This window comes from Anser cygnoides, chromosome 18 (genome assembly GCF_040182565.1).
Source record: "Anser cygnoides isolate HZ-2024a breed goose chromosome 18, Taihu_goose_T2T_genome, whole genome shotgun sequence".
Classification (NCBI taxonomy): Eukaryota; Metazoa; Chordata; class Aves; order Anseriformes; family Anatidae; genus Anser; species Anser cygnoides.
Window position 1 is genome coordinate 13,239,899 of NC_089890.1, and position 25,712 is coordinate 13,265,610.

A 25,712-nucleotide genomic window follows, 5' to 3' on the forward strand; every position below is an offset into this window, starting at 1 on the left:
TCAAGGTAGAGGGCAAAGAACGTGGAAATTTCTAGTACGTTAGTGTTACTCTGTTAGCAAAACCGACGTACACGCCGCTTGCTGTTCCTAGTTTTTTGGTTTGGCCTGGTTTTCCTTTCAGAAGTCTCCCCGAAGGCCTTTGTGGACAAAACTTGTCCCGCTTCAGCTTTAAGAATTATCCTAGAAATAATGAACAAGTGCTTGCAGGGCTTTCCGGAACGCTAGTTGTGGTCAGTCAAGAACGAATTGGGAGGCAATTCCTTTCGTGGAATTGCAGAGTGATCGAGAGATCAAGGCCAGCGTTGTGAAGAAATAGTGCCAGGTTATAGTCACAGGTGACTGCCTTCTGAAGGGAACAGAGGCTCCCATCTGCAGACCAGACCATCTTTACCGAGAGCTTTTCTACCAGCCTGGGGCTTGGATCAGGGACATTGCTAGCGAGCTTACGAGCTTAGTTCAAACTTCAGATTATTCCCTACTCCTGCTCTTTCACGTGGGTACCAACAAAGTTGCAGCAAGAAGTCTGTGTTCAATCAAAATAAATTTCAGGGCCCTGGGAAGATAGCTAAAGGATTCAGAAGCACAGGTTATCGTCTAGCATTTTGGGATATATTAAACACAGCGTAGCCAGCTGGTCAAAAGAGGTGATTCTCCCACTGTATTTAGCGTTGGCGAAGCCTTTCCTTCAATATTGTGTGCGATTCTGGGCTCTACAATATAAAAAGAACGTTAAGATCCCTGAAAGCGTACAGAGGAGGGCAACCAAGCCGGTAAAAGGATTGGAAGGCACGCCCTGTGTGGACGCTATGGTACTTCTGCTAGCTCCTCGGGATTGTATATAGTCATGAGTAATACTCCTGATTCTAAATACATAGTCTTTCCCTGCATATAAGCCGAACGCTATTCTACAATCGTTTGCTTCTTCTGGCAGTGGATTCTGTCTTTCAGTGATTTATGGGTACTTTACGTGTCCTGGATATTGCTTTCCAGATACCTGGAGCTTGCTAGCTTTTCTGTCTCCCAGACGTGTGGCTGGTAGTGGTCTAGTCTTGTGAGCTGTGCTGCCGTGAAGTCTGTCACCTGTTGATGCTGAAGGTACTTTTCTAGAAAGAGGAAGGTGGTAGGTACAGTTTCACACCAGGACATCAACAAAATCACGTACTCTTTTTATTATCTCCAGACGTGTTTCCTTCGGTGGCTTCTGGACTTCGGTCCATATTGTAGGCCCCGAGAAGGAAGGAGGTTGGCTTTTCATAACCACAGTTTCTTCCAGCTGTTTCAGATGGATTTCATGGTTGATTCTAGTTGAAATGACTGCCTCAGGAAAAAAAAATAACAAAAATGATAGTCCAAACAACTTAAAAAAAATAAAAATAAAAAACAAACGAAAACACCGCTCCCATTTCCTCACAGCTTCTTCATTTGCTGTGGTATCTTCTTTATGGAAAGAAGTGTCCTTTCCTTCCCAAGCTGTAAAGGAAGAGTTCAGGTACTCTTCACTTGTGCGCTTTAATCTGTGACGTATTTGTTCGCATAGAACTTCTGGGAAGTTTGGCGGTAGAGTTTAGGGTTTACATGTTAGGTAAACAGAAGTATCGCTCAACTCAGAACATAGTTAAATAAAAGTACAATATTTATTTAAAATGAATAAGTGTGCGTCTATAGTCTTGTGTCCTTTCTTTGCAGAACTCAATAGTTAGCCTTTATACATATTTCTAAGTTGCCCGGTTTATCAGTGTACAACACAGCATTCGGGAATATCATCTGAGATTTTAGGTGAAGAGGACTGTCCTTTGTTCAGTTGTGCACTCTTGTGTGTCAGCCCTGATTCTGAACCGTATAAAAGCTGGAAACTTCTTTCCGGTTTTCTCTCTAACCTCACTGAAGTGTGGGTACTTCCCAGCCTACGTGATACTATTCAGCATGTGGATATTCTGTTTCCTCACACTAGCTACAATTCCGGTGAAGTTACACATCTTGAGCCTGCATGTTAGTGTTTCATCCTTTCGGTTCCACAAAAGGAGGGTTCAGTGGAAGTTTTGAATCCTGTAGAGTGGAATACAGGTTTTTAGCCTCAAAGGCTTTAGTTCTTTTTCCCTGGTGAGCTTTGGAACAGAAGATATGTAACATTAACAGTTTTTTAGTATTCATTTCAGGACTCTTTGACAGCCCTCCAGGATCCGATGATGCAAAGCTCACTGACATATCCTACCCAGGAGACCAACAATCTGTGACATTTGGAACCAAATCCCAGGTGGGAAACGTAAGCGATCAAAGTGGAGCAAGAATTCGTGTTGAGCATGGGGATTCAAATAACAAGTGCATTTTCGGGAACTGGCTCTATCCTTCATCGCAGGTGAAAGCAGCTCTGCGGGCCCTCCAAGGAGGCACCTCTGCAGTGATTGCAAGTGGAACCCACCCAAAGATCTCGGGTCATGTCATCACAGATGTTGTGGAAGGGAAGAAAGTTGGAACTTTTTTTTCAGAGGTAAAACCTGCAGGTGAGTACGGAAGTAACATGTACATTGGGAGCTGTAGAGATTTCCTGGAAGTTTAGGGTCGAAATTTGGCTAGGCCTGCCTGTTCAACAAATGGGAAACTACGCTCTGCTTGACAAACGGCTTTTGAAAGGTAATTTTTAACGTTGGAATAGAACATCTTGAATCCTCTGCTCAGGTTCCTTCCAGCTGATGACTTGCTGCATCAGACTTGCATTCAAAGAACTAGGTAGAATTTGTATTGCTTTTAGTCTTAGAGGTTATCATCTATTATTGAAGATTTCAGGGTGAAAGCGTGCATATAGAATGTACGGCTGAACTAAGATAGTGTGTAGTTTGGGTTTTTGTCGTAAGTTCTTTTAATGGCTCGGTCTTTTGTTACCGTATGTAGGAATGTTTTCCTGCCTCTGTGTTGCTGTGACAATGTAACAAGGGCCGCAGAAAGTCAGACCAAAGATCAGTGATCTTAGCAGAATGGAACGAGTATAGAGCGATACTTGTGACTTGCACTTTAAGACAAGCCAATGCCTTTGAGTATAAAAACGCTTAATGTGTTTCTTGTAAAAATCGGCCATATCCTTTGAACCCATGTAAACACTTAGCACCCGTGGGTCACAGCAGTCACGAGCCTTAACTAGGTATTGTGCGTAAACTCTGGAGCTAGCACTATGTGGAGAACTGCTTCCTTTATTTTGTGTGCGTTTGTGGGCAGGAGGAGCGTTGAAGTTTGCTTCCTGCTAGCTTTTGATGCCCCCGCCTTCTGTATGGAAAGAGAACATGGGTGATCGATCTCTGTTCAACTTCTATGATATGAGACATCGTCTTTTCCCTCATCGTCTCTTTGTCACATGAAAAAGGTTTTTTCTTAGTCCTTTTCTACAGAAACTGTTCCAAAAGTTTGGCGATCCCTGTTTCTCTTGGCTGAAACTGTTTTTATTCTACTGTGACCTTTTTAAGATAGGCAAAAATAAAATTCTGTGTAGCATCCAAGATGCAAATGAACCCTCAGTTTATGAGATAGCAAGGCTAACTTTGAGTTTTGATTAGACTGGTGATGTTTCTTGTTGCCTTTCCTAGGCCTTTTCCAAAAGCTTAAACGTGTAAGTTGCTCTTCGACGCTGATAAGCATTGAGGTGATGTTTTCATAGGATTATGTGCAGTACCAAGGCCTGATTTCCCCTTTTGCCTCTGCATTTCTTCACGTTTATCTGCTTTGAATTGTACTTGCTATTTGGTTGCATAGCGGCTGCAAAGGAATCACAGGCTGGTTGAGGTCGGAAGGACCTCCAGAGGTCACCTAGTCCAACACCCCTGCTCAAGCAGAGCCACCCAGATCTGGTTTTCCAGGACCACGTCCAAACAGGTTTTGAAACCTCACAAAGACTGTGACTCCACGACCTCCCTGGGCAGCCTACGCTAGTGCTCAGTCACCCTCACAGCGAAAAAGTATTTACTGATGTTCAGGAAACCACAGGAGGGGAACATCCTATGTTTCGGCCTGTGTCTGTTGCCTCCTTTTTTGTTCCTTGGGTACCAGTTAGAAAAGTCTGGCTTTGTCTTCCTTCCACCCTCCCTTCGTGTATTTACAGACATCGATGAGATCCCCTCCAAGCCTCCTCTTCTCCAGGCCGAACGGTCCCAGCTCTCCCAGCCTGTCCTCATAGGAAAGGTGCTTCAGTCCCTTACCATCCTCGTGGCCCTCCGTTGGACTCTTTGCAGTGTGTCCAGGTCTCTCTTGTACTGGGAGGCCCAGGCCCAGCACTCCAGGTGCGGCCTCACCGTTCCTGAGCAGAGGGGGAGGATCGCCTTTCTTGACCTGCTGGCAATACTTTGCCTAATGCCACCCAGGATACCCTCAGCTGCTTTTGCAGCAAAGGCACATTGCTGTTTCGTGTTCAAGTTGGTGTCCACCAGGAAACTTAGCTCCTTTTCCGAGAAGTTCCTTTCTGGGAAAAAGTGCGATATCAGCGCTTTTCACTTTGTCCTACTGCAATAAATTTGTATCAGCTATAAAGCTTTTCATCTTGTAACCCCACGTCTCAGACAATTACAAATATGGTGAACAGCAAAAGTAAAGGTGAAATCTTACTGCGACCCTTCCTCTACCATGGAACGTGGTTACTCCCATTCTTTCTTTTGTCTTCTGTCTTCCAAAACACACTTTAAATACTCAGGTAACTTTTTAAAATGAACTCTTATCTCCTCGCGTGTGTCACTCTTTTTCAAAGAACACGAAAATACGCTCTACTTTATAAAGTATGACCTCGCTTTAAAAAGCTGTTTTAACACTCCTTAATTAAGTCTTCTTAATCAAGTGTCCGCTAGTTCTTTTCTTAACTCCTGTTATTTTCCTTAACGTGGGAATTCCTGCTCTGGCAATTTCTGTAGGACGCTTCTGAAATAGAAGTCCGGGCCTATTAGTCACATTTCAAGTCATCTGTCCTACAGACAATTTCAAGAGAGTTAAAAATGAAAATGTAGCTTATCTGTGAGCTACTTGAGAACTCCTTAGTGAAATGCTGCGTGAGCCTTTTGACTTGTTACTTCTGCTTCTGTTTCAAAACTTGTTCTGTATCGTTTCAGTTTGAGACAGGTTCTTTGATATCCATGCCACGAAGAAAACCTTTCTTCTGTAAGAACCCTTCAGTGTGCACAGGGAGAGGCGTGGAGAGAGCAGCTATTCTGCAAGCTGTTACGCAGGCCGCTTTTGGCTTCCAGTGCTGTTTGTACATTCCCGTGTTGTTTTGCAATCTTTTCTCTTTTCGTTAGTTGTCTAACTAAACTTTTTCAAAGGATGCCTCCCTGTTTTCAGTTTTCTCCTACGCCCTGAGATTTAGCCGTCCTTCTATTCTTTTGCTCAGCTTTGATACAAGCTTGTTTGTCCCCTATGACCTGGATGATCTTGCTGAATCTCCGTGATGCCTTGAAAAGGGCTGTGCTCGGGGACCGTGGCAGCATTTTGGTATCTGATACAGATTTTCCTGTTCTGGCATACAGTGAATTTCTTTGATATGTCTATTAGGACCGTACCTGTTTTCCTGCTTTGAGTAAGGAGTTGGAAGATGAAAGGTTAGCGTTCCTTTCCTCCCACATGGGCTGTAACCTTTGTCTGCATGTCTTGTGGTTGTGTTTTGTTTGTTTGTTTGTTTGTTTTGGCAGGCCCTCCAGCAGAGCAGCAGGGTGAAAGGTCTCGAGCTGGTGGCAGGACCCTGGCAGCTCTGCAGCCTGAGCAGGTGAGAGAACAGTATGTGCTCACTCTATAAGGTTGGGAACACGTGGCAAGTCTTAAAATACAGGTTTATAACACAAATGGGTCCTGGAAAAAATCAGCTGGCTCCAAGCATTCAGGGAGTCAAGACAGTGAGAAGATGTGTCAGCAGAAATGAGCTGAAGTGAGCCAGATGTCAAACACCATGGACTTCATATAAGGATGCAGTTCAGAAGCTTTTCTCTTTCGGAGAGCGGAGATTATTTATCGTCTTGCTGACTTATTACCTGATCACAGAGAAGAAATTCTCTTGGCAAACGAGAAGGACTTAGAAGAAGCTGAAAATAAAGGTAATATTATGGGTCCTTTCATGGTACTCCTGTTGTCATGAGCTTTTCTGGGCCTCAAAGGAAATGAGCAGAACTAGAATATTCTGTCACCTGCAATTGGATATTATGGCTGTCACAGGTTAGTGAGCCCAGGACTTTGAGAGCTTGTCAGTGGAAACAGCTGCAGCTTCCATAATTACATGAGAGATGTCTTCATCAGAGAAGACAGAGAGGCCTTTGAAAACAGCAACCCACGGCATTGTTTAAAAAAAAATAAAAATCTAAATAAATAAATAAATAGCGTTTTCTTTTGCCAAAGGAGGCTCGCTTTAGAAATTGAATATAGAAAGTATCTGCCCTGTTATCGTCATGTATGAAATAGCATGAGTATCTCCTGGGCTGGTTAACGTAATGTTTGGCCCCTGTGGGGAAGGTTGTTACTTAAAAATGATGCTTTCCAGAACGAACCATATTACCTTCTGACCGAGGAAAGTACAGTTCAGGCAGCATAGACTAAATCCGTTCTTTTGTGTTCGAGTGGTGCATCGAGAAGCTGGTCTTGGGTTAGAAAATGTGTGAAACTGGCACGTCACAAACTGTAATGCAGAGAGATCTTTGATAACAAAAGCGTATTTCTGTTGGTGAGTTACTGGAAGGCTGCAAGAAGTCTTGCCTCAAAAGACTCTTCTGAAATGAATTCTGTTGCCATCCCAATTTTTTTTTTCTACGGGCACATTCTTGGGACTTGCTTCTGCAATGTCGAGAGTTATGCAGGGTTGGTTTTTGATACCCAGCGTAGAGAAGGAGTTAGCTTACATTCAGGTGCTGCGGTTTCTGCACGTGTCTTATAACGTAGGTTCCCTGCTTAACTTGCAATTTATGAGGTTCCTACCAATGAGCACTTTCCTGTCCATGCCGAACGCAGCTGAGTTGCAGGCTACCATTAAACATCAAATGTTTAATATAGATTGTTAATAACAAATCGCAACTGTTAAGAGTATATGCTAAAAAAAATAAGCACAGAAAGTAGAAGCTCTAGGCTGTGAGTGGTCTGTCCCATACTGATACTGCATGTTTGCACTGAGGCAGAATGATTGCTTTTACTCACTTGTGGAGCGATGAGTCTAGGCTCTCACTGCTAGTATTTTTAGCAAGACTGATTGAGCATTTCTCTAACATATGAGCAAGTGTTTGAGGAGCAAGTGATGGGTATGGGCACTTAGAAAGAGGCTGCCAAAGGGCAGCTTCCTATTTTATAACTGAATTTTGTGAGCGTTGGTCCTCGTTTCATACTGAAGGGGAGTATGCTCTAGTGAAGGGAGTATGTTCACGTGAAAGGAAAAGGCACTAGTCTCCCTCGTCTGCCATTATTACTTCCTTGCTGCTAGCTTTCTTCATAGAAAGCCAGTATGTTTCCTCGTCACATTCTAGTCTGCCTTCCTAGACTTCAGCCTTTGCCTCCTGGGTCTCTTGCCTTGCATAGACAATCTCTCCCCTTCTCCTCTTCTTCATCTCATTTGTAAACCTTTTATCAGGCTGATTCTTACTGGCTTCCCACCCCCACCCCCCGACCTTTTTCTATTTTTTCCTTTTTTTCTATTTTTTTTTTTTACAGACTTAGGATGGCTTGTCTTGTTAGTTACTTTTCTTCCTGCCAGCCCCCAGCCTCAAGTTCTCTGATGCGACTTCAGAGGATCATCTTTGATACCTCCGCATCTGAATAATACGGTTTCTGTCCCATGCTGTAGCTGACGGCAGGACGGACTCTGAGTGCAGAGGAGAGGTTGCTTCCTCCCTAGTTTCCTATTGCGTCTCATGCTGGTTTGGGTAAGCAATTACAGAGGAAATTTGACTTCTCCGTGGAGCAGAGTGTGCCTGACAGCTAGCTGGAGACAGCACACACGGCATTGAGTCAGCGCTCCGAGTGCGGTCCTGAGTTGCAGTAAAGGTAAAACAATTGCAGACTGACAGTTTAGCTTCTAAGGAGCATATACAAATAGCACGTTTGCCTCTGATGCTTAAAAGGCGAGGTTCCGAGATCATATTTCACGGACTGCTTCCTATAGATTTCAAGAAATGCAATCGTTCTGAAGCACAGCCGCGCTTTAACGGAACAAACTGCCTTGAGACCCATTACGTGGGAGGGAAGCGGGGGCGTAAGTGACGTCAGGGCGTGCCTTCCCTGAGGGCCAAAACGGCTCCGTGATTGGCTGGACCGTGAGGGCGGATGCGGTGTCCGAGCGAGCCGTCATTGAGGGCAGGAGCATTCCATGATTGGCTGGGAACCCAGGACGGAAGTGGCGTCACGGCTAGCCTTCACTCAGGGCGGAAACGCTCCGTGATTGGCTCGGAGGAACCCAGGGCGGAGGTGCCGTGCAGGGCTTGCCGGCACTGTGGGCGGCAGCGGCCGGGTCGGGGCGCCGAGGCGCGCTGCCGCAACGAAGTTGGTGGTCGGTGCCGCCCCGGGCACGGAGTAGCGTGCACCCCGGGCACACGGCGCTTGCCAGCTTTACGGGAGCAGGTTATGTAGCGGGGCTACATAACACATAACAGCTTCAGCTGTCGTGGGAGGGGAAGGCGACGGGGTCTGGCCGCGATGCCGGGACAGCGGGAGCCTCTCCGGCTGCCGAGCTTCCACCTGCCGCACAGCTCAGCGCCGCGCAGCCGTTTCCTCGCTGCCTCAGTCCCCCCCCTCCGGGAAAGGCGGGAGAATCGGCGGTGGGGTGGGGTGGGTAAAGCGTGCGGGTTGAGATAAAGACAGTTTAATAGGACAGCAAATTAAGAGAAAGTAACGACACCAACGTGTACGCACACGCAAAGCTACCGCCGCACGCCGCAAGTGCTCGCCGCACGCGTGTCCGGTTGCCCGGCCGGTTCCTGAGCAGCAGCCGCCCCCCGGCCGTCCTTCCCGGTTCCGGACGCCCCTTCGCGGCCAGCTCGGGTCGCCGTCCCGGTCGCGCCTCCTCCCGGCTCCCGGAGCAGACAAAGCGTCTCCCCTCCGGCTCGAGCGCGCTCAGCGCTCGCAGCCCCTCCTCGCGCGGCGGCTGCGCTCCCCCGGTCGCCGCGCCGGGCCGAGCCCCGCGGCCCCGTGCCTCGCTCCGGAGGCGTCCGCAGGCGCTGAACGGAGGGTCGGAAGACCCCCGCCGGCGGCAGCCTTCTGCCGGGCCTTCCTTGCCGGCGAGAGCCACCCGGCCCGGCCCGGCCGGCCGCGCGCAGGTCCCGCGGCGCTGCTCGGTGCCGCCGGGGCGGGCGGCCCGGGGCCCCGGCCAATGAGGCGGCGGGCGGCGGCGCGGCTCCGGGGAGATGGGCGGGGCATGCAAATCACGCCGGAGGGGAGGGGAGGGAGGGCGGGCGAAGGGGCGGGGCGAACGCTCGGAGGAGGCCGAGCTGCGCCAATCAGCGCGGAGCGGAGGTCGGGCGCAGGGGCTCGGTGGGCGGGGCACGCGGGCGGCGAGCCGCGGGGAGGGAGAGGCGGTGCCGGGGGCGGGGCATGCAAATTTCGCGCGGGGCCGAGCGAATCGGGCGCGCGGGGGCCCGAAGGGGCCGCTGGGAGGCCCCGGCGACGCGGCGGCGGGGCGCTCGGGGGTCGCGGCTGCGACCGGAGCGCCCGAGAGTGGGCGAGGGCGGCGGGTTGAGCCCCGGGAGGGCGGGAACGAGCGGTGGAGCAGCGGCCGTGAGGTAGGGGTGGTGGGCGCGGGATCGGGTGTCGTGGGGGGAGGGGGAGGCTCCCGTGTGTGGGCCTTTTGGCTCAGCTGAAGTGTAGTGTGCATTGCTTTGAGTTTGCTGTGTGTCTGCGTCGTCGTCGAGAGGAGTTTGTTTTGAGCGGCGTTTTGGGCTTGGGAGTTGGGTGTGGAGCCCGGTTCCGGGGGCGGTACGCCGTTCCCCGGGAGGGTGGTGTGGGTGTCCGAAGGCAGAGCTGGCCGGCGTTCGGCGGGGGAGCGCCTCCGTTCCGCGGCGCGGCGCCCCGGCAGCTGCCGCCCAGCCGCCGCAGGGGGTGAGGGAGCGCCGCAGGGTTCCTGGCTCCGCGGAGGGCAGGTCGCGGCCCAGCGCGTGCGCTCGGTTCCCCCCTCGCTGCCCCTTCCGCGGGGCGGAACGGCTCTCTGCTCGCTTGCGCTCCTGGCAGCGCATGCCGTCCCTTTGCGCTGGGTAAGCGGCCGTCTCCGGCGTCCGGGGCAGCAGGTCACGCACTGCGGGCGGGGGGGGGGGGGCAGCACGTTTCTGAAGGGCTGCTTTTGAGAGGGGGAGTTAGGAGAATCTTACGGAGTAGAGAGAGAGCGCCGACAGCATTAAACTAGTGGATGCTGCTTAGCGTCTTTGCTAACTCTTGCGCATTGTGCAAATCAATCAAAGCAAGAAGCTTTGGGCCCCTTTCCAAGGTTAGTCTCTCGATAAGAGTGTGAGCCTGTCTTAAGAGACTGGCAGAAACCGGTCCTGCGGATGGACAAGAGCCGAGGAGCGACTGAGTCCGCGCAAAGACAAGAGGTCAACTAGCGGTGACGAGGAAGAGTCATCAACCTTCATCCCCCCGAGGAACCCCACCAGGAGACACTGCGCAAGCAAAGATGGGAGGAGTTGATGGAAATAACTCCTTGGAACCGATTTTAACGCGAAGCGGGGACAGGTTATGAATAGGTATAGGCGTACCGTGAAACTTTATGCGTACGTAACCCTGTGCTGCATACAACCACGGCAAATTGCTGCGTCGGGTGCGCACGACTTTGGTGGGACTACCCCCCGTGCTGCCCAGTGCTGAATAAACATACCTACTTTACGATCTTATTGATTGTGGACTCCGTTTGCCACAAGTCAGTTTGGCGAGCCAGCCAGGAGACGCTCTGCTCGGCTGCGGGATCGACTGCGGAGCGGATGCCCCTAGGTGCACCCCGAGTATTTTCCTCGGAGGAGCCTCCGCTCTCAGCCGCTCACCGCGGGAGCAGGCCAAGACCTCCTGACGCCGCGGACAAACGGTGCGTTTTACAGTACGGGAAGGGCCTGTAAGTCGTACGCGTGGCCGGGGCGGCCGGTAAATCGCGCAGAGACGTCTGGCGTGCAGCATAGTCCCCGTACGGGAGGAGGGTACCCTGCAGGCTGACCGACCGAGCGGTCGAGGGGGTTTTGCTGACCGAGCGAGCGGCCGCTAGCGATCTTGGGAGTAGATCGAGCAAACCCGAGGTTACCGCTGCATCCCAGTTTTGGGAGCCGGGACAGACCCGCTAATGACTGTATAAGAAGCAGGAGAAGGGTAAGCGGGCCTCTCAAAATTGTGACAAGGTTACCTGGGTAACATTTGCAGCTGCTGGAGGGATATTAATTGGAGCGGCAACAATTGTATATCTTATTTGTAGGTGTCTGGGTGTGTCGTGTTGAAAGCATTTGTGTAAGCGTATGCGTTTGAGACAAAGTATTGTCGTGAAGCGAGTTACAAACAAGTCTGGTTGTTGTTTTAAGTGATATATTCCTGTGGGATGAACGAGAAGTGCGGGGGGGCCTCTTTGCGTGATTGCGCCGCGTGAGTGAGACGCAGCATCGCCGCGAGGCGAGTGCGGAGTTCCGATCCGCGGTTCCGTATTCTCCGCGAGGGGAACGGCCGGAGACGAACGAAGCGCACGACAGACCGAAAGGAAGCGCTGCTTTATCCCAGCGTTGACTGGTGGTGCCCGATGTACGGGCCCGCTGGTGTAGCTTGTAATCCTCTTAAATGTTTCGAGTGTGACAAGGAGAAAGGCGGGAGCATTATCTAAGGAACAGTTGAGAAGTTTGGGTATGTTCGCTGTGGTGTTTGGTCGGTTTCCCAAGTACTGGGGGGGGAGCGGGGCTGACTGATTATCAAAGCGGTAGAACGGAGAGTCACTTCTTTGGCGGTTCGGGCTTGAGCCCTGGGAATTTGGTAAGAAGGGGGAGAGCGAATTTATTTAGGCCTCAGTACCTTTTTAAACCCCCATACTGATGGATACGTAGGAGTGATTCCTTGTTTTGCGTGGGCTTACTAACAAAGTGCATGAGAAAAATTGGCATTCAGCTTGAAATTTGGTCCTGTTGAAATGTAAACTTTGTGGAAACGGTGGTATTGTTTGTCTAGAAGACGGAGGGCCGAGTGCTTCAGGTGTTTTCCCGAAGTCCTGTGGATTTACGATTGGAACGGGGCGCTTTAATAATCTGAAATAGTAAAGTTTGTATGTGGAAAGGAGAGTTTAATCCCAGAGAACCGGGACATTTGGGAAGAAGATTAGGAAAAGATAGTAAAAACCTGTCACAGGGCCCCAGTAAAAAAATAAAAATAAAAATAAAAATAAAACCCTAAAAACTAAAAACCTGTCACTGGACCCCCAATCACTGGAGCCCCAGGTGTGGCTAATGAGGGTGGTGAGCCCAGCAGCCCCTCCTCATAGAAGGGCTGCACCTGGGTGCGGATGGCAACTGCAGGGCTGGTGGAGGAGGAAGACGATGAGGAGGCTGCAGTTGCAGTTTGTCTGCCTTGCGGCCCCTTTGCTGCCTGGGGGCAGCCAAGCTGGGTCCAGAAGGGTCTTAGAGAAACCTTAGAGCGTGGTGAGGTTACTGAGCGTTGCTGGGGCTACGGCAAGGAAGAAGGTGAGTGCAAGCAGGAGTCCCCAGGATCGTGGAAGTCCTGGGCAGCAGGGCTGCCTGTGTGCTGAGGCTGGGAGCGGGAGGACTCGCCGAAAGTTGGGGTGGGTGTGTGCGCGCACGTGCAGGCACGGTGATCCCTGTATGCAAGGAAAGCCCCGTGTGTCTGTGCACGTGCTGTCATTCTTCGTTAATCTGAGCGACTCGTACTGTAATGCCGTTGACATATAGCGACTGCAGATGACATACAGTGTTACACGGCAACTAACATTGTACAACTCAAAGGACTGCCTATGCTCACCCCAGACACCCTTGAGGGTTTTCAGACTGCCCCATACTTCTGCATCACCCGCCAAGTGCACCCAGGTCCTTGAGCAAAAGCAATCCCACGGATGGCTTTGCCTTTGCCTGAGGCAGGAATAAGTCAGACTGTCTTCCCCAGTATGTTTTGTTTTTTGTTTGTTTGGTTGGTTGCTTTTTTTAAATGCGCTGCAAGGACTTTATCCCTTTCTATGTGTGTAGGAGTTTTGATTGGGCAGGGCTAGCTCGATTGGCAGACTAACCAGGTGGCTGTTGCTGCATGTGCATCTGTGGTGGTTTTACCTTGCTAGGCAGCTGAACTCCACCACAATTGCTCTTTCACTCCCCCTCCTCAGAAGAGGAGGGGAAGAAGAAACGGAAAGAAACAACTCATGGGTTGAGATAAGGATAATTTAATTAAAAGGAAAAATAATTATTAAGGGAAAATTGTTATTAAATAATTTAACTAAAGGGAAAGGGGGGAAAAAAAAAACACACAAAGGCTGTGTGGAAGTGCAGAGGAAAGAAATCACTCTCCACTTCCCACCAATGGGCGATGCTTGACCACGGCCTTGAAGCAGGGCCTCAACGCATGTACCCATTGTTCGGGAGGACAGATGTTTTCACAGTGAGAGCCCACCCCTCCCCTCTTCTTCCTTTTTCCACCTTCTATTGCTGAGTGTGGCATCATATGGTACGGAACATCCCTTTGGCTGCTTTACGTCAGCTGCCCTGCTGATGTTCCTTCCTCCCCTCTTGCCCACCCCCAGCCTGCTGGTGCTGGCTCGGGGGGGGGGTTGAGGGAGTCCTGATGCTGTGCCAGCATTGCTCAGCAGTAGACACGACACCGCTGTGACACCGGTGCTGTTCTAGCTACACGTGCAGAGCACGGCACTGTGTGGGCTGCCCCAGGGAAAGTTAACTCCATCCCAGCCAGACCCAGTACAGCATCCCAATGTTTGAATGTCTCAGCACCCATTGCTTTCAGCATATTCTTTATCAGTCTGCTGTATTGCGTTTTTTTGTTTCTTTGTTTGTTTTCCTGGATGCTGGTGCGGGAGAAGGGACGTGGTATACCCATTCAATGCCATGCTGTTTGGCCCAGATGTTTACGAGGTCATTGTGGAAACGAGTGCCACTGTCTGATTCAATTATTTCTGGCGTGCCGTGTTGCCATGAGACCGTGAGAAAAAGTTGCATTTTTGCAGTAGAATGCGTTTTTGCGGTGGAACATTCCACTAACCTTGCACATCCAAAAGTGATTGTGCAGGCATGACAGCAGCACAGCAGTGGAGAGGACGTTAAACAGATAAGGGGAAGGTCCCACTGTCCCCAGATAAGGAGGATAGGTAAGAAAAACAGGACGAGCAGTGCAAAATCAGTAAAAGCAAGAGATCGTGGGCCCTGTGGTCACAAGACAAGATGGGGGTTAGAAATTAACAGTTGGTCAAGTAAAATTGGATATACATGGTATAGCAACAAGTGTTGAGTAGCTTGTGAACCTGTAGTACTCAACCAGTGAGGAAACGGGAGGAATCAAGCGTTGGGTAAGAGGGAATATAAGGTTACGATAGACTTTTGCTGGTTGCTCCCGCTCGCAGGACCCCCGCCGCAGCAATCGTGAATAAAACAGCTTCACAGAAGACCCTGTCTGAGCAAGTTACTGAGGTTTTTCTCGCAAGACTTGCTTTTCAAAGCCCAGGATGGTGTTCCGGGTGGAAAGCTATGTTTCGGGCCCTGCGGTGGCTGCTTCCAGCACCCCGAGCACAGGGCGCTTGCCAGCTTTACGGGAGCAGGTTATGTAGCGGGGCGGCCCTTCGGCTGTCGGGGGAGGGGAAGGCGACAGGGTCTGGCCGCGATGCCGGGGCAGCGGGAGCCTCTCCGGCTGCCGAGCTTCAACCTGCCGCACAGCTCAGCGCCGCGCAGCCGTTTCCTCGCTGCCTCAGTCCCCCCCCTCCGGGAAAGGCGAGAGAATAGGGGGTGGGGTGGGGTGGGTAAAGCGTGCGGGTTGAGATAAAGACAGTTTAATAGGACAGCAAATTAAGAGAAAGTAACGACACCAACGTGTACGCACACGCAAAGCTACCGCCGCACGCCGCAAGTGCTCGCCGCACGCGTGTCCGGTTGCCCGGCCGGTTCCTGAGCAGCAGCCGCCCCCCGGCCGTCCTTCCCAGTTCCGGACGCCCCTTCGCGGCCAGCTCGGGTCGCCGTCCCGGTCGCGCCTCCTCCCGGCTCCCGGAGCAGACAAAGCGTCTCCCCTCCGGCTCGAGCGCGCTCAGCGCTCGCAGCCCCTCCTCGTGCGGCGGCTGCGCTCCCCCGGTCGCCGCGCCGGGCCGAGCCCCGCGGCCCCGTGCCTCGCTCCGGAGGCGTCCGCAGGCGCTGAACGGAGGGTCGGAGGGCCCCCGCCGGCGGCAGCCTTCTGCCGGGCCTTCCTTGCCGGCGAGAGCCCCCCGGCCTGGCCCGGCCCGGCCGGCCGCGCGCAGGTCCCGCGGCGCTGCTCGGTGCCGCCGGGGCGGGCGGCCCGGGGCCCCGGCCAATGAGGCGGCGGGCGGCGGCGCGGCTCCGGGGAGATGGGCGGGGCATGCAAATCACGCCGGAGGGGAGGGGAGGGAGGGAGGACGAAGGGGCGGGGCGAACGCTCGGAGGAGGCCGAGCTGCGCCAATCAGCGCGGAGCGGAGGTCGGGCGCAGGGGCTCGGTGGGCGGGGCACGCGGGCGGCGAGCCGCGGGGAGGGAGAGGCGGTGCCGGGGGCGGGGCATGCAAATTTCGCGCGGGGCCGAGCGAATCGGGCGCGCGGGGGCCCGAAGGGGCCGCTGGGAGGCCCCGGCGACGCGGCGGCGGGGCGCTCGGGGGTCGCGGCTGCGACCGGAGCGCCCAAGAGTGGGCGAGGGCGGCGGGTTGAGCCCCGGGAGGGCGGGGACGAGCGGTGGAGCAGCGGCCGTGAGGTAGGGGTGGTGGGCGCGGGAGGGGGTGTGTGTGTGGGAGGCTGGGTGGTCGTTTGCTGCACTTTAATGCCCAGCACTAGTGGTTTGGAGGGTGGGGCTGTAAGTGGAGCGTTGCAGGGGCTTCCCGCCTCTGCCAGTGAATTGGCAGAGTAATTAGGAACCGGCTGTTGCTTCGCGGGATGTTCAGAATTTTGGTCTGGTAAATGGAAAAGGATCCTGGCGTGCGTATCTGCATCCTTGATCGTAGCAGCAGGAGTTTTGACGACCCTTGGTTGTTGCATTATCCCCTGTGTAAAAGGACTAGTACAGCGGTTCACTGAAACTGCGCTATTGAAACAAATGACCGTGGAGCCACCACCTTACTCCCGTAAGGTGATGATATTAGAGGGGATGGAAAGCAAAGAAGGTGAAGAAGAGGAAGAGATCTACCAAATTACACCGCAGAGAAAAGTTTTGCAAAAATCAACAATTTATAAAGAAGAAAAGGGGGGAATTGTGGGAATAAAAATGTTGCTTTTGCAGAGTTACGTTGTTTAGAGGGAAGGAATGCGGTGTTGAGATAGGCTCGCAGTGATAAGAAAGCTTAACGGACAACCTTGTAAAATGCAGACAACCGGACTCCTCAGAGCAGCTAGGTGAAAATCACGGCGTCAAGTCAGATCAGTGAAGAAACATTACCGCTTCAAACAGTAAAAAAGTCAAAAGAAATTTGAAATTGAACAGGCCGGCAACTGAAGGCCACGTAGTGTCTGTGAAGCGTCGGATAGGTTGTGAACCCGGAATACCCAGTCAATGGGGAAACAGGGGAGGGTCCCGGTCGTCGAGAAAGAAAGTACATAAACCGTACTGTGTGACTAGTAGGCGCGCTCCTGCTTGTGGGACGCGTGCCATTGCGATCGCGAATAAATTACTACTTCACTGAGATCCTCGCCTGAGCCTAAGCTACTGGCTACGGAGTGTTTCTCACACTCCCTGCGCGTAATCCTGGCTACAATATACCGCGTTATCGAAGGTGCCTTTTAAACAACATTGATAGAAACTCAGGGGGCGATAGTACTGACCCTGGGTGTGGAACTATCCACGCAGGGAATAATCCACACTGCACCAAATATGGTAGCCACAGGAACGCCAATATACATAGCGCACGCCAGATGCAACGTGAGAATCCTGCAACTGGATGGCCTGTCCCAAATGGCGAGAGGTGGTACTGGCTACGTGGCAATAAAGCCAGGAAGGTGTTGCCCCTGGGATGGAAGGGAGCTTGCACCCTGGAGGCAATAATTCCAAACGTAACTATTATTGAAGACCCACAAAGCCAAAGGCCCCTTGAGACCACACGCAGGATTAAGCGGACTCCAGACAATTCTCTAGTAAAATTCTCTAGTATTTCACAGCTTTGCAAGGTGGTTTTTACCTTGGTTAGGGGTGGGTGAATTAGAAAAAGCGATTGTAAATATCTCCGCTATAACTGAAGAACTAGAAAATAAGTTTGATAAGTTTGCAAAAATAGGACTGTAGAATCAAATAGTATTCGATTCATTAATAACCTCATAAGGAGGAGCGTGCACTGTAATTAATGCTAGTTGCTGTATAGATGTAGATCAAATGGGACGGATTTGACTGATATTTGGGGGGAAAAAAGTATACTGGGGGGGGCGTGGGGAGGAAAGATCCTACATAGAGTAGCTCAAGATGACAGTTCCTGGGCATTTAGAAACATTTGGGAGAAACTAACTTCGTGGTTACCTGAACAGAATTGGCTCAAACAACTATTTGTTGGTATTGTAAAAATAATGGCTTTGTACGCCTACCATCCCCCGTGACATCCGAAGAAGACTATTGCGCCTTAACGTTGGAGAAACTCAAGAGCGCGGTACGTGAAGAGGTGCAAAAACAACAGTAGGAGTAAGGAAAGGAGAGGAGGGAGCTGTGAGAAACTAAGTTGTGTTTTTGCAGTAGAGAACTAATTTTCTGTATTCCGAGGTAGTTGTGCAGTCATAATGAGGAGAAACGCCACGTGGGTAAGCGGACAGTAGGCGGCCTCACTGTTCCGAAATAAGGCAGAAGCTTGAGGAAAAACAGGCTGAGCAGCATGGGAACGGTAAAACAAAGATCACAGGTTCCTGAAACATAAGAAAGGGAAAAAAAAAAAAAAAGGAAATAAGAAGGGAGAAATTAAAGGGTTGAAAAAGAAGTAAGATTGTACATACATGGTACATACAGGGGAGGGGATCAGGTGTCGGGGAACAGGGAATAAAAGTTGATGCTGTGCTTACTGCAATGCGCTCCTGATCGGCAGGACGCCCGCCACTGCAACCGCGAATAAAATAGCCTCAGAGAAGATCGCGTGTCAAGAAAATTATTTGAGATGTTTCTCGCAGACAGACTTGACGAGAGAGGACCAAGAACACACCGCCCTTCTTTAAAATAAATAAATAAATAAATAAATAAAAAGCAGCACAGGAGCAGCCTGAGGGTCGCCTTCCCACAGGGAAGCGGCGCCGTGATTGGCTGGACCGTGAGGGCGGAAGTGGCGTCACGGCTAGCCTTAACTCAGGGCGGAAACGCTCCGTGATTGGCTCGGAGGAACGCAGGGCGGAGGTGCCGTGCAGGGCTTGCCGGAGCTATGGGCGGAAGCTGTCGGGCCGGGCCGCGCTGGGCTCAGCTCGGGCCGGGCCGCCGAGGCGCGGTGCCGCAACGAGGTTGGTGGTCGGTGCCGCCCCGGGCCGGGCCGGGCCGGGAGGGGACGAGGCGGCGGGCGGTTGGGGCGCCACGCGGTCGGCAGCTTCTGCGGAAACGGCCCTTGTGCGGGGCGGGGGCGGCGCCGCGCCGGAGCGGAGCGGACCGGGCGTGCGGCGGCGTCTGCACTGCGCGGGGCTTCGGAGGGCTGGGGGGGAAGGGGGCGAAGCGGCGGGGGGGGGGCGGTTGCGTGCGCTTGGCCGACTCCCCTCTGCGTCGGATGGACTGCTCCGTCCCGCGGCATGCTGGGAGCTGTAGTTCTGTGGCGCGCGGCCGGTCTTTCCCCGAGCCGGGGCCGGGGCCGGGGCCGGGCCGTGCGCGCCGGGAGGCGCAGGTTGCCGCTGGCTGCGAGCGCGGCTGCCGGCGGTGAGGCGAGCGAGAGCCTTCGGGGGCGCTTCCCCGGAGCGTCGGGCCGGGAGGGGTGGGGGCTGCGGCGGCCGGGCGCGGGTCCTCGCTGCGCTCGATCGTCGGGCTGCGCCTCGGAGGTTTTCCTCCCCCCGCGTGCTGACGGCCGGCTCTCTCCTTTCCCTGCGGCTCACCAGGGCAGAAGCAGCTCCCCGCCGCTGGGACCCCCGCGGGGTTTGTCGCCGAGCGAAGGTGGCGCGGCAGCTGAAGGGAGGAAAGCTGCAGCTGGCGTGCTGCAGTCGCAGGTTTCCCAGGAGAAAGAGCAGCCCGTCTGTCCCAGCTGTCCGGGTAAGTTGTAGCGACCTCCGGGTGAAATCCAGGTGTGCTTTAGTAATTTTCCTGCACCTCAGGCTCAAAGGCCTGATTGAATTTGCATAACTGTGAACGGATGAACAGATTGGAGGATTTTTTTTTTTTGGAAGGAGGCAGTCCCTAAACCGATGCAGTCTAACTGCATCTAAGATGTAGGTTGTTACTTCCATAAGCTATAAAGGAACTTTACATGTTTTTTAAATGGAGTCTCATGTGCGTGCGTTTGGCTTGTCCTGATGGCTGGTGTAGGTGATTGCTCACATGACCAAAAACTCCTTGTGCTGATGTTGGATCTGCCCGTTGGTAAAGGACCGCATGTTCAGCTTTTTTTCCTTACCGTGTCGTAGTTATTTTATTATTTTTTTTCTGAAAGAAAGGGCGGATTTTTCATTAGTTTCTCTGTGAGCATATCGAACCAGATTGCAGTAAATACACGTAAGCGAGTAGGCTGCAGCACGTACTGGTCAGTATCAGAGTACTACTCTGCTAGCAGAGGAGAGCCAGATGAAGATGTTCAGGGTAAGGGCTTGTTCTGCCTCAAGTTGAATGGAAAAATGCTGAAGTTGAGCATCCCGGGGAATGTTTGTAGGACTATTTTTAGACGACGAAAGTTCAAATGGCTGTCGATGAAGGGGATTTTGTTGGCTCTTTTAGACAGCTATTCCTACCGAAGATCCCATCGGTTACAAAAGGTGGTAACCTTGCAGTTTCTACGGTCTGTAGCAAAATAAACTGGCAGATGAATAAATGAGCAGGCACAAATACATGTGACTCTATAGCCATGTTGTGGTTTAACGTAGCTGGCAGCTAAGCACCACATAGCCGTTGGCTTGTCCTCCCCTCTCCCTCTCTGGGATGGGGGAGAGAAATGGGAAAGTGAAGCCTGTGGGTTGAGATAAAGACAGCTTATAAAAACAGGAAAATAATAATAATAATGATAATAGTACTACTAATAATAATGTGCACAAACAAGTGATGCTCAATGCAATTGCTCACCACCTGCTGACCGATGCCCAGCCTATCCGCAAGCAGCTGGTCCCCCCAGTCCTGCTAGCCACCCCTATATATTGTTTAGCATGACGCCAGATGGTATGGAATACCCCTTTGGCCAGTTTGGGTCAGCTGCCCTGGGTCTATCCCCTCCCAGCTCCTGCTGCACCCCCAGCCTGCCCACTGGCAGGACAGAAAGAGAAGCTGGAAAGTCCTTGGCCTGGTGTAAACACTGCTCTGCAACAATTAAAACATCAGCATGTTATCAACACTTTTCTCAGCCTAATCCAAAACATAGCACCCTACCAGCTACTAGGAGGAAAATTAACTCTATATTAGCTGAAACCAGGACAAGCTGAGGTTAAATAACCTGCAGTTTCTTCTGTTTTATCTTTCAAAGAATGTTCTTGCTGAGCGCCTGAGCTTTTTGCTCACCTTACCGAGGAAAGGAATGGCTGTGCTTCTTCCCCCCTCATCCCTATTTTTTTTCCTCTTCTCCCTCGATGACAGGGACTTGAAATGTTTTTCTCAGATGTCCATGTGAAAGTTTTAAAGAATGCTAATGGTGAACACTGACAGAATTGGGTGACTTTTTAAAGGTGGAGGGTAAAGAACGTGGAAATTCCTAGTACGTTAATGTTACTTTGTTAACAAAACTGATGTAATAGCCACTTGCTGTTTCTGTTTTTTTGGTTTGGCTTGGTTTTCCTTTCAGTAGTCTCCCGAAAGGCTTTTGTTGACAAAACTTTGGTCTGCTTCAGCTTTAAGAATTACCCTAGAAATAATGAACAAGTGCTTGCAGGGCTTTCCAGAATGCTAATTGTAGTCAGTCAAGAATGACTTGGGAGGCAATTCCTTTCACGTAATCGTAGAGTGGTTTGGGTTGGAAGGGACGCTTAAAGATCATCTAGTCCATCCCCCCTGCCTCGATCAGTGGCGTCTTGCACTAGGTCAGGTTGCTCAAAGCCCCATCCAGCCCAGCTTTGAGTACCTCCAGTAATGAGGCCTCTACAACTTCTCTGGGCAGCCTGTTTCAGTGTCTTACTACCCTCATTGAGAAGAACTTCTTCCTTTTGTTCAATCTAAATCTATCTTCCTTCAGTTTAAAACTTGTCTTGCCTTGTCGCTACAGGCCCTGGTAACAAGTCCTTGCCTGTCTCTTTTGTAAGTCCACTATACGTGTTTAAAGGTAGTAATGAGGTCTCCCCAGAGCCTTCTCTTCTCCGGGCTGAAGTGTGACACAGCCCTTCTCCTGGTGCTGGCTTGCAGGTCAGTGCCGAGCTACCGGAAGGAGGTTTTTATGTACTTTGCTACTTCCTTCAAAGGGAAGTTGAAGTACAGACAAGCTGACTGAGAACACTCCAAAGTGGTAGACGCGAGACGTTTTGTAGGACGCCAGCTCTTTTCCTCTGTGAGCGGAAGGAAAGCTTGTTCGGACACAGGTATCTATCACAGAGTGATGCAGCTCTCGTTACCACTTCTGCTGACTCCTGAAGTGTTCCTATGCGCTGGTCTGATATCCCTGCCCATCTGTGGCAGAAGAGTTTGTCCCTCAGATTGCAGAAGCAGCATTGTGGAATTTAGGTTTTGGAATGTATTGAGATTGTACTCCTGAAATCTGATCTATTTCAAGATACTACCTATCCTTTCAAACCTTGCTTCTCTGAAATCCAAGTCGTTGTCATTACCCCAGAAATACCGAAGGGAGAAATGCTCCATTGAGCAAATTATCAGAAAGACAGAATCAATTTAGGCAAGCCTCTCTCCCGTGGAATTTGTGGATTCCTTAAACTGGCCTGGCAGGAGTATTTGAAGTAAATACTATCCAAGAAAAAATTATTCTCACGTGTCCCCTCAAGACTAGGAGATGGTTACCCAGCAAAATGCTTGCTCGAGGCACGGGCTCAACAGCTGATTAAGTAATTGGAGTGTGTGGGATAAAATACTGCAGACAGCACAGTCCACGCATTTGGTTGTTTAATGCCACTGAGATATGCTTTTATAGCAGAAATGTGTCAGAATTAACAGTAATACAAGGAAACGATGCAAACCTGGAGGTAGGCAGTGAGCTTTGTGAGCAGGGAGTGCTGGTGTGGCCCTGTTCCTCTGACTACACCTGTGCGAATCAAGTAGGGGAAGTGAGTATGGATGTGGTATTTCAGCCCTTTCAGGGAGCTGAACGTCACCTGAAAAGATGACGACATCCCTGCCCTGAAGGACCTGCCCACCACAGTCTGTAGCATTGTGTGCATTTGTAGATTGCTGGGCCTGAGAGTAGGGGACTATGGGATGTTGGGGCTGGGATTTGATTTGGGGATTCCCCCCAGCCCCACAAGCTTAGCTTTTAAGTTAAAGCTTGGAAATAGAAGAGGGAGTGAGGGAAGAAAAAAGCAAAGCCTTACGGAGCCTCAGCTCCATTGAGGAACGAATAACAGTCTGTCTGCTTCTGGAAGAACTTCCCACTGCTGAGGATAGATGGGGTGGACCCCAAAAACTAGATGGGATTCTGTGTGAGCTGGTAATACTGCCAGCAGGACTCCATAGCTGACGAGAGACATTATTTGTTTTGATGTCCGTCACAATGAAAAATGCTTGTTTCATCCAACCTGGGGAAGTAGTATCAAACTCACAGACAGAAACAATATTAGTAAGACTCTATTATACAGTCATTGTGAAAGTTTAGCATAGCGAAGAAACTGTGTGTATAAGGTGAAAAATGGAGTCATACCTCTGAGAAGTCCCAGTTTGTGGTCTTTAATCTTTTTTCTTGTTTTTTTTTTGGGGGGGGGAGGGGAGGGAAGGGGGGTAATGAGGGAGAGAGACGAACATTACCCAAAAAGGTGACAAAATCCGTGCCTAAAAAGCTCACCTGCTACAGCTTTTATAAATGATCTTTGCACTGCAAGTTTCAGTTTTCATGAAGCCAAATTGACATAAATCTGAAAATTTCCATGGGTTTAAAAGAACGCTTACTGAAATATTCTTGTCATTCACAGTAATAATGGAGTGAGTGAACTTGTTCCGCATAGTGACCTTACTTTATTGTTTTTGTATTCCAGCAAACCTGTGCAATCCCAGGAGTGTAAGTACAGTCTTGTGTAGCATTGTCATTCTGCCCCACCACTCTGATATCTAACAAGGTAATACTTTCTGGATGTTGTCTACAAATTCTTTCCTTTCTTATGTAAGAGGTAGATGCATGTATTGCCTAGTTTGTCATAGATTGTTGCTGAAGTACTGTTTTATTTGTATTTGTGAAGACAGCAGAATCAAAGATAGCGGCTCGGCGACTTCCACCGAGATGGTCATTAATATAAAACAGTGAAGTTTCTAGCATATATTAAAAAGCCTGGAGGAGTTAGCATAGCTTGCAGGAAATTGTGCTGGAAAGAGATGATATTTGACAGCAAACATGAAAATGTTGTCTTTTTACCAAGAATGATGAGAACTGCTGCGTCCGCCCTGTGTTTGGATGGGTAAGTGGGGTGAGTGAGTTAAGAGGAGCTGAGCGTGGAGTTTGTGGCAGAATTGAGAAACGAATGAGATAATTTAACCTCTTTTCCGTGCATGTCTTTTTTTTTAAATCCCATACTTTTGTTATTATCAAGAATTTTTAATGTAACTCTCTATTTTAACTGGTTTGGTTTTGTGGATAGCAGCTAACTATAGAAAGAACTAAGATCCTGAAGTGTCCTTGGAGCCGCTAACTCTACTTCTTTATCTCTTCCCTAAGAAGACGTCCTGGATTTAAAGACGGTGTGTATTAAATGAAGTATGAGAAGAAACAGCTTCTTCGGACACTGGCGCTCCTCTTCTTCAGCTCGTGCAGAAGGCTGACAGCCTGTCTCACTCTTGTCAGTGCTATCCCACCAGCTCCTGTAGGAGCTCAGCACCGCGTTTGGCCTGTTGCGATCTTCCCGCTCCCCTCATTTCTGTGCTGCAACGCCACCATGCACGAGAAGTCAGGTAGGATCTGAAGACCTTTGAAATTGCTAAAGAATCAAACCTCAGCTGTCAGTTTTAGCCCATTGTATTCCAGACGTTTGCTTTGCTGGATGATAGTTTCGTTTTTGATTTTGTAATACGTTCTTTGTAGAGGTTATTTTAAGCAGACAAGTAGGTAGCCTCCTTCTTTTGGTGGATTTGTGCAGGTTTTAGCTGAGCTTTGCACATCTGAGCGATTGCCCAGTGGCTGTTCTGGTCTTGACGCGTCCCTAAAACCTTTGTCCGCCTCGCCCCTCCTCTTTGTGTATTAAGATGCATGTTTGCGTAAAAATTATGTACACCGTGCATAAGCCCCCCAGTGGTTATGGGGCATTTTCAGCATTTCACAGATAAGACTCTGTGTTTACTTAATCACTTAGGCATAGTCCTGGCTTTCAGCGTAGGCATAGCTAATGATTGTTATTCAAGTGGTTATGAAGTTCCCAACGTTTGTTTGTTTATATATATATATATGTAGAGAGAGAGAGAGAGAGATACATACACATATGTATATGTATGTATATACATAAATGAAACTGAGTCTGTGGAGTAAAAGACTTGTCTGCTTGCTGTATATACTCACGTATCAGCAGACTCATACACAAGCTGATCCAAACTGGGTGCCAAGCTGTGCCTTTTTTGTCGCATGGAATATGCAATCTGTGCACCTCAGGTGTACCTTGTCTATTAACTATCTCTTACATTGTGCCACCCCATTAATATCAGTGGATGTACCCAGCACCACCTTGGGGCTACATAGAATGTGGAAATTTCTAGTATGTTAATGTTACTCTGTTAACAAAACTGACGTACTAGCTGCATGCTGTTTCTATTTTTTTGTTTTTCTTTTCAGTAGCCTCCCCAAAAGTTTTTGTGGACATGTTGTGTATCTTTACTTGTTCTTCCAGGATTCACTTGGCAGGGAAGACAACCATGGAATCCAAGGGCTGTGGACAACCATCTACCAGATGGTTGTTGAAGATGCCTTCGGTCACGTCATTTGTCCTTTTAGCTCGCCCTTTCCTTTATCTTGAGTTGAATTTTTGTGCAGCGCTATGTTTGCAGTGGTAACACTGCTGCTGAGGTGTTTTCGATTAAAAACGATCTTAACTGTAATAGTGAATTCACTGAGTGTGGCTTTGTATAACGACTTCCACGACCATAACATTTTTCTCCTTTGTCACAGATAGGAGGAAAACTCTTTAGAGAGAGATGGAGAAGGAATTAATTATACCTCTGCCTCATCCCATGAGACCAGAAGACGTGTAGTAACTGTAAGCTGCGATTCTCAGGAGACATACTAAGCATCTCTGGTTCCTTCTCGGCCTGCCCCCCTAAGGCCTTAGGGATGAGAAATCTTAGGCTTAATGTTTTTCTCTATGAAATACTGTCGTGTTAAGGGGCGTAGCTGACTAACTGT

At 50.3% G+C, this 25,712-nt stretch overlaps 2 protein-coding genes and 1 long non-coding RNA gene across 7 annotated transcripts in view; 2 read left to right on the top strand and 1 right to left on the bottom strand.

The window, feature by feature from the left end:
* Positions 1–6,082, top strand: part of LOC136786607 (delta-1-pyrroline-5-carboxylate synthase-like) — a 29,664-nt gene extending 23,582 nt beyond the window's left edge. Inside the window, exons 3-6 of the mRNA XM_066979700.1 lie at positions 2,157–2,254; positions 2,357–2,501; positions 5,658–5,731; positions 5,829–6,082. Coding sequence (XP_066835801.1) covers positions 2,157–2,254; positions 2,357–2,501; positions 5,658–5,731; positions 5,829–5,894 — 383 coding nt within the window. The 3' untranslated portion in view covers positions 5,895–6,082. The remainder of the gene's footprint in view (positions 1–2,156; positions 2,255–2,356; positions 2,502–5,657; positions 5,732–5,828) is intronic.
* A 4,081-nt stretch (positions 6,083–10,163) lies between these two features.
* On the top strand, positions 10,164–25,408 carry LOC136786608 (uncharacterized). Of its 5 annotated transcripts, none has more exons than XR_010825760.1 (5): positions 10,164–10,181; positions 19,144–19,294; positions 23,368–23,448; positions 24,042–24,274; positions 25,201–25,408. It is a non-coding gene; the product is annotated as an uncharacterized lncRNA (long non-coding RNA). The 5 variants fall into 5 exon arrangements; XR_010825759.1 differs by lacking the exon at positions 10,164–10,181 and adding an exon at positions 15,845–15,862; XR_010825756.1 differs by lacking the exon at positions 10,164–10,181 and adding an exon at positions 18,424–18,564.
* LOC136786606 (uncharacterized) lies at positions 13,311–18,269 on the bottom strand. The gene is made up of 2 exons (XM_066979699.1): positions 18,139–18,269; positions 13,311–17,985 (listed from the first exon to the last, which is right to left on the bottom strand). The coding sequence occupies exon 2, from the start codon at positions 16,141–16,143 to the stop codon at positions 15,193–15,195; it is 951 nt and encodes a 316-aa protein (XP_066835800.1). The 5' UTR covers positions 16,144–17,985; positions 18,139–18,269; the 3' UTR covers positions 13,311–15,192.
* Positions 25,409–25,712: the final 304 nt, after the last annotated feature.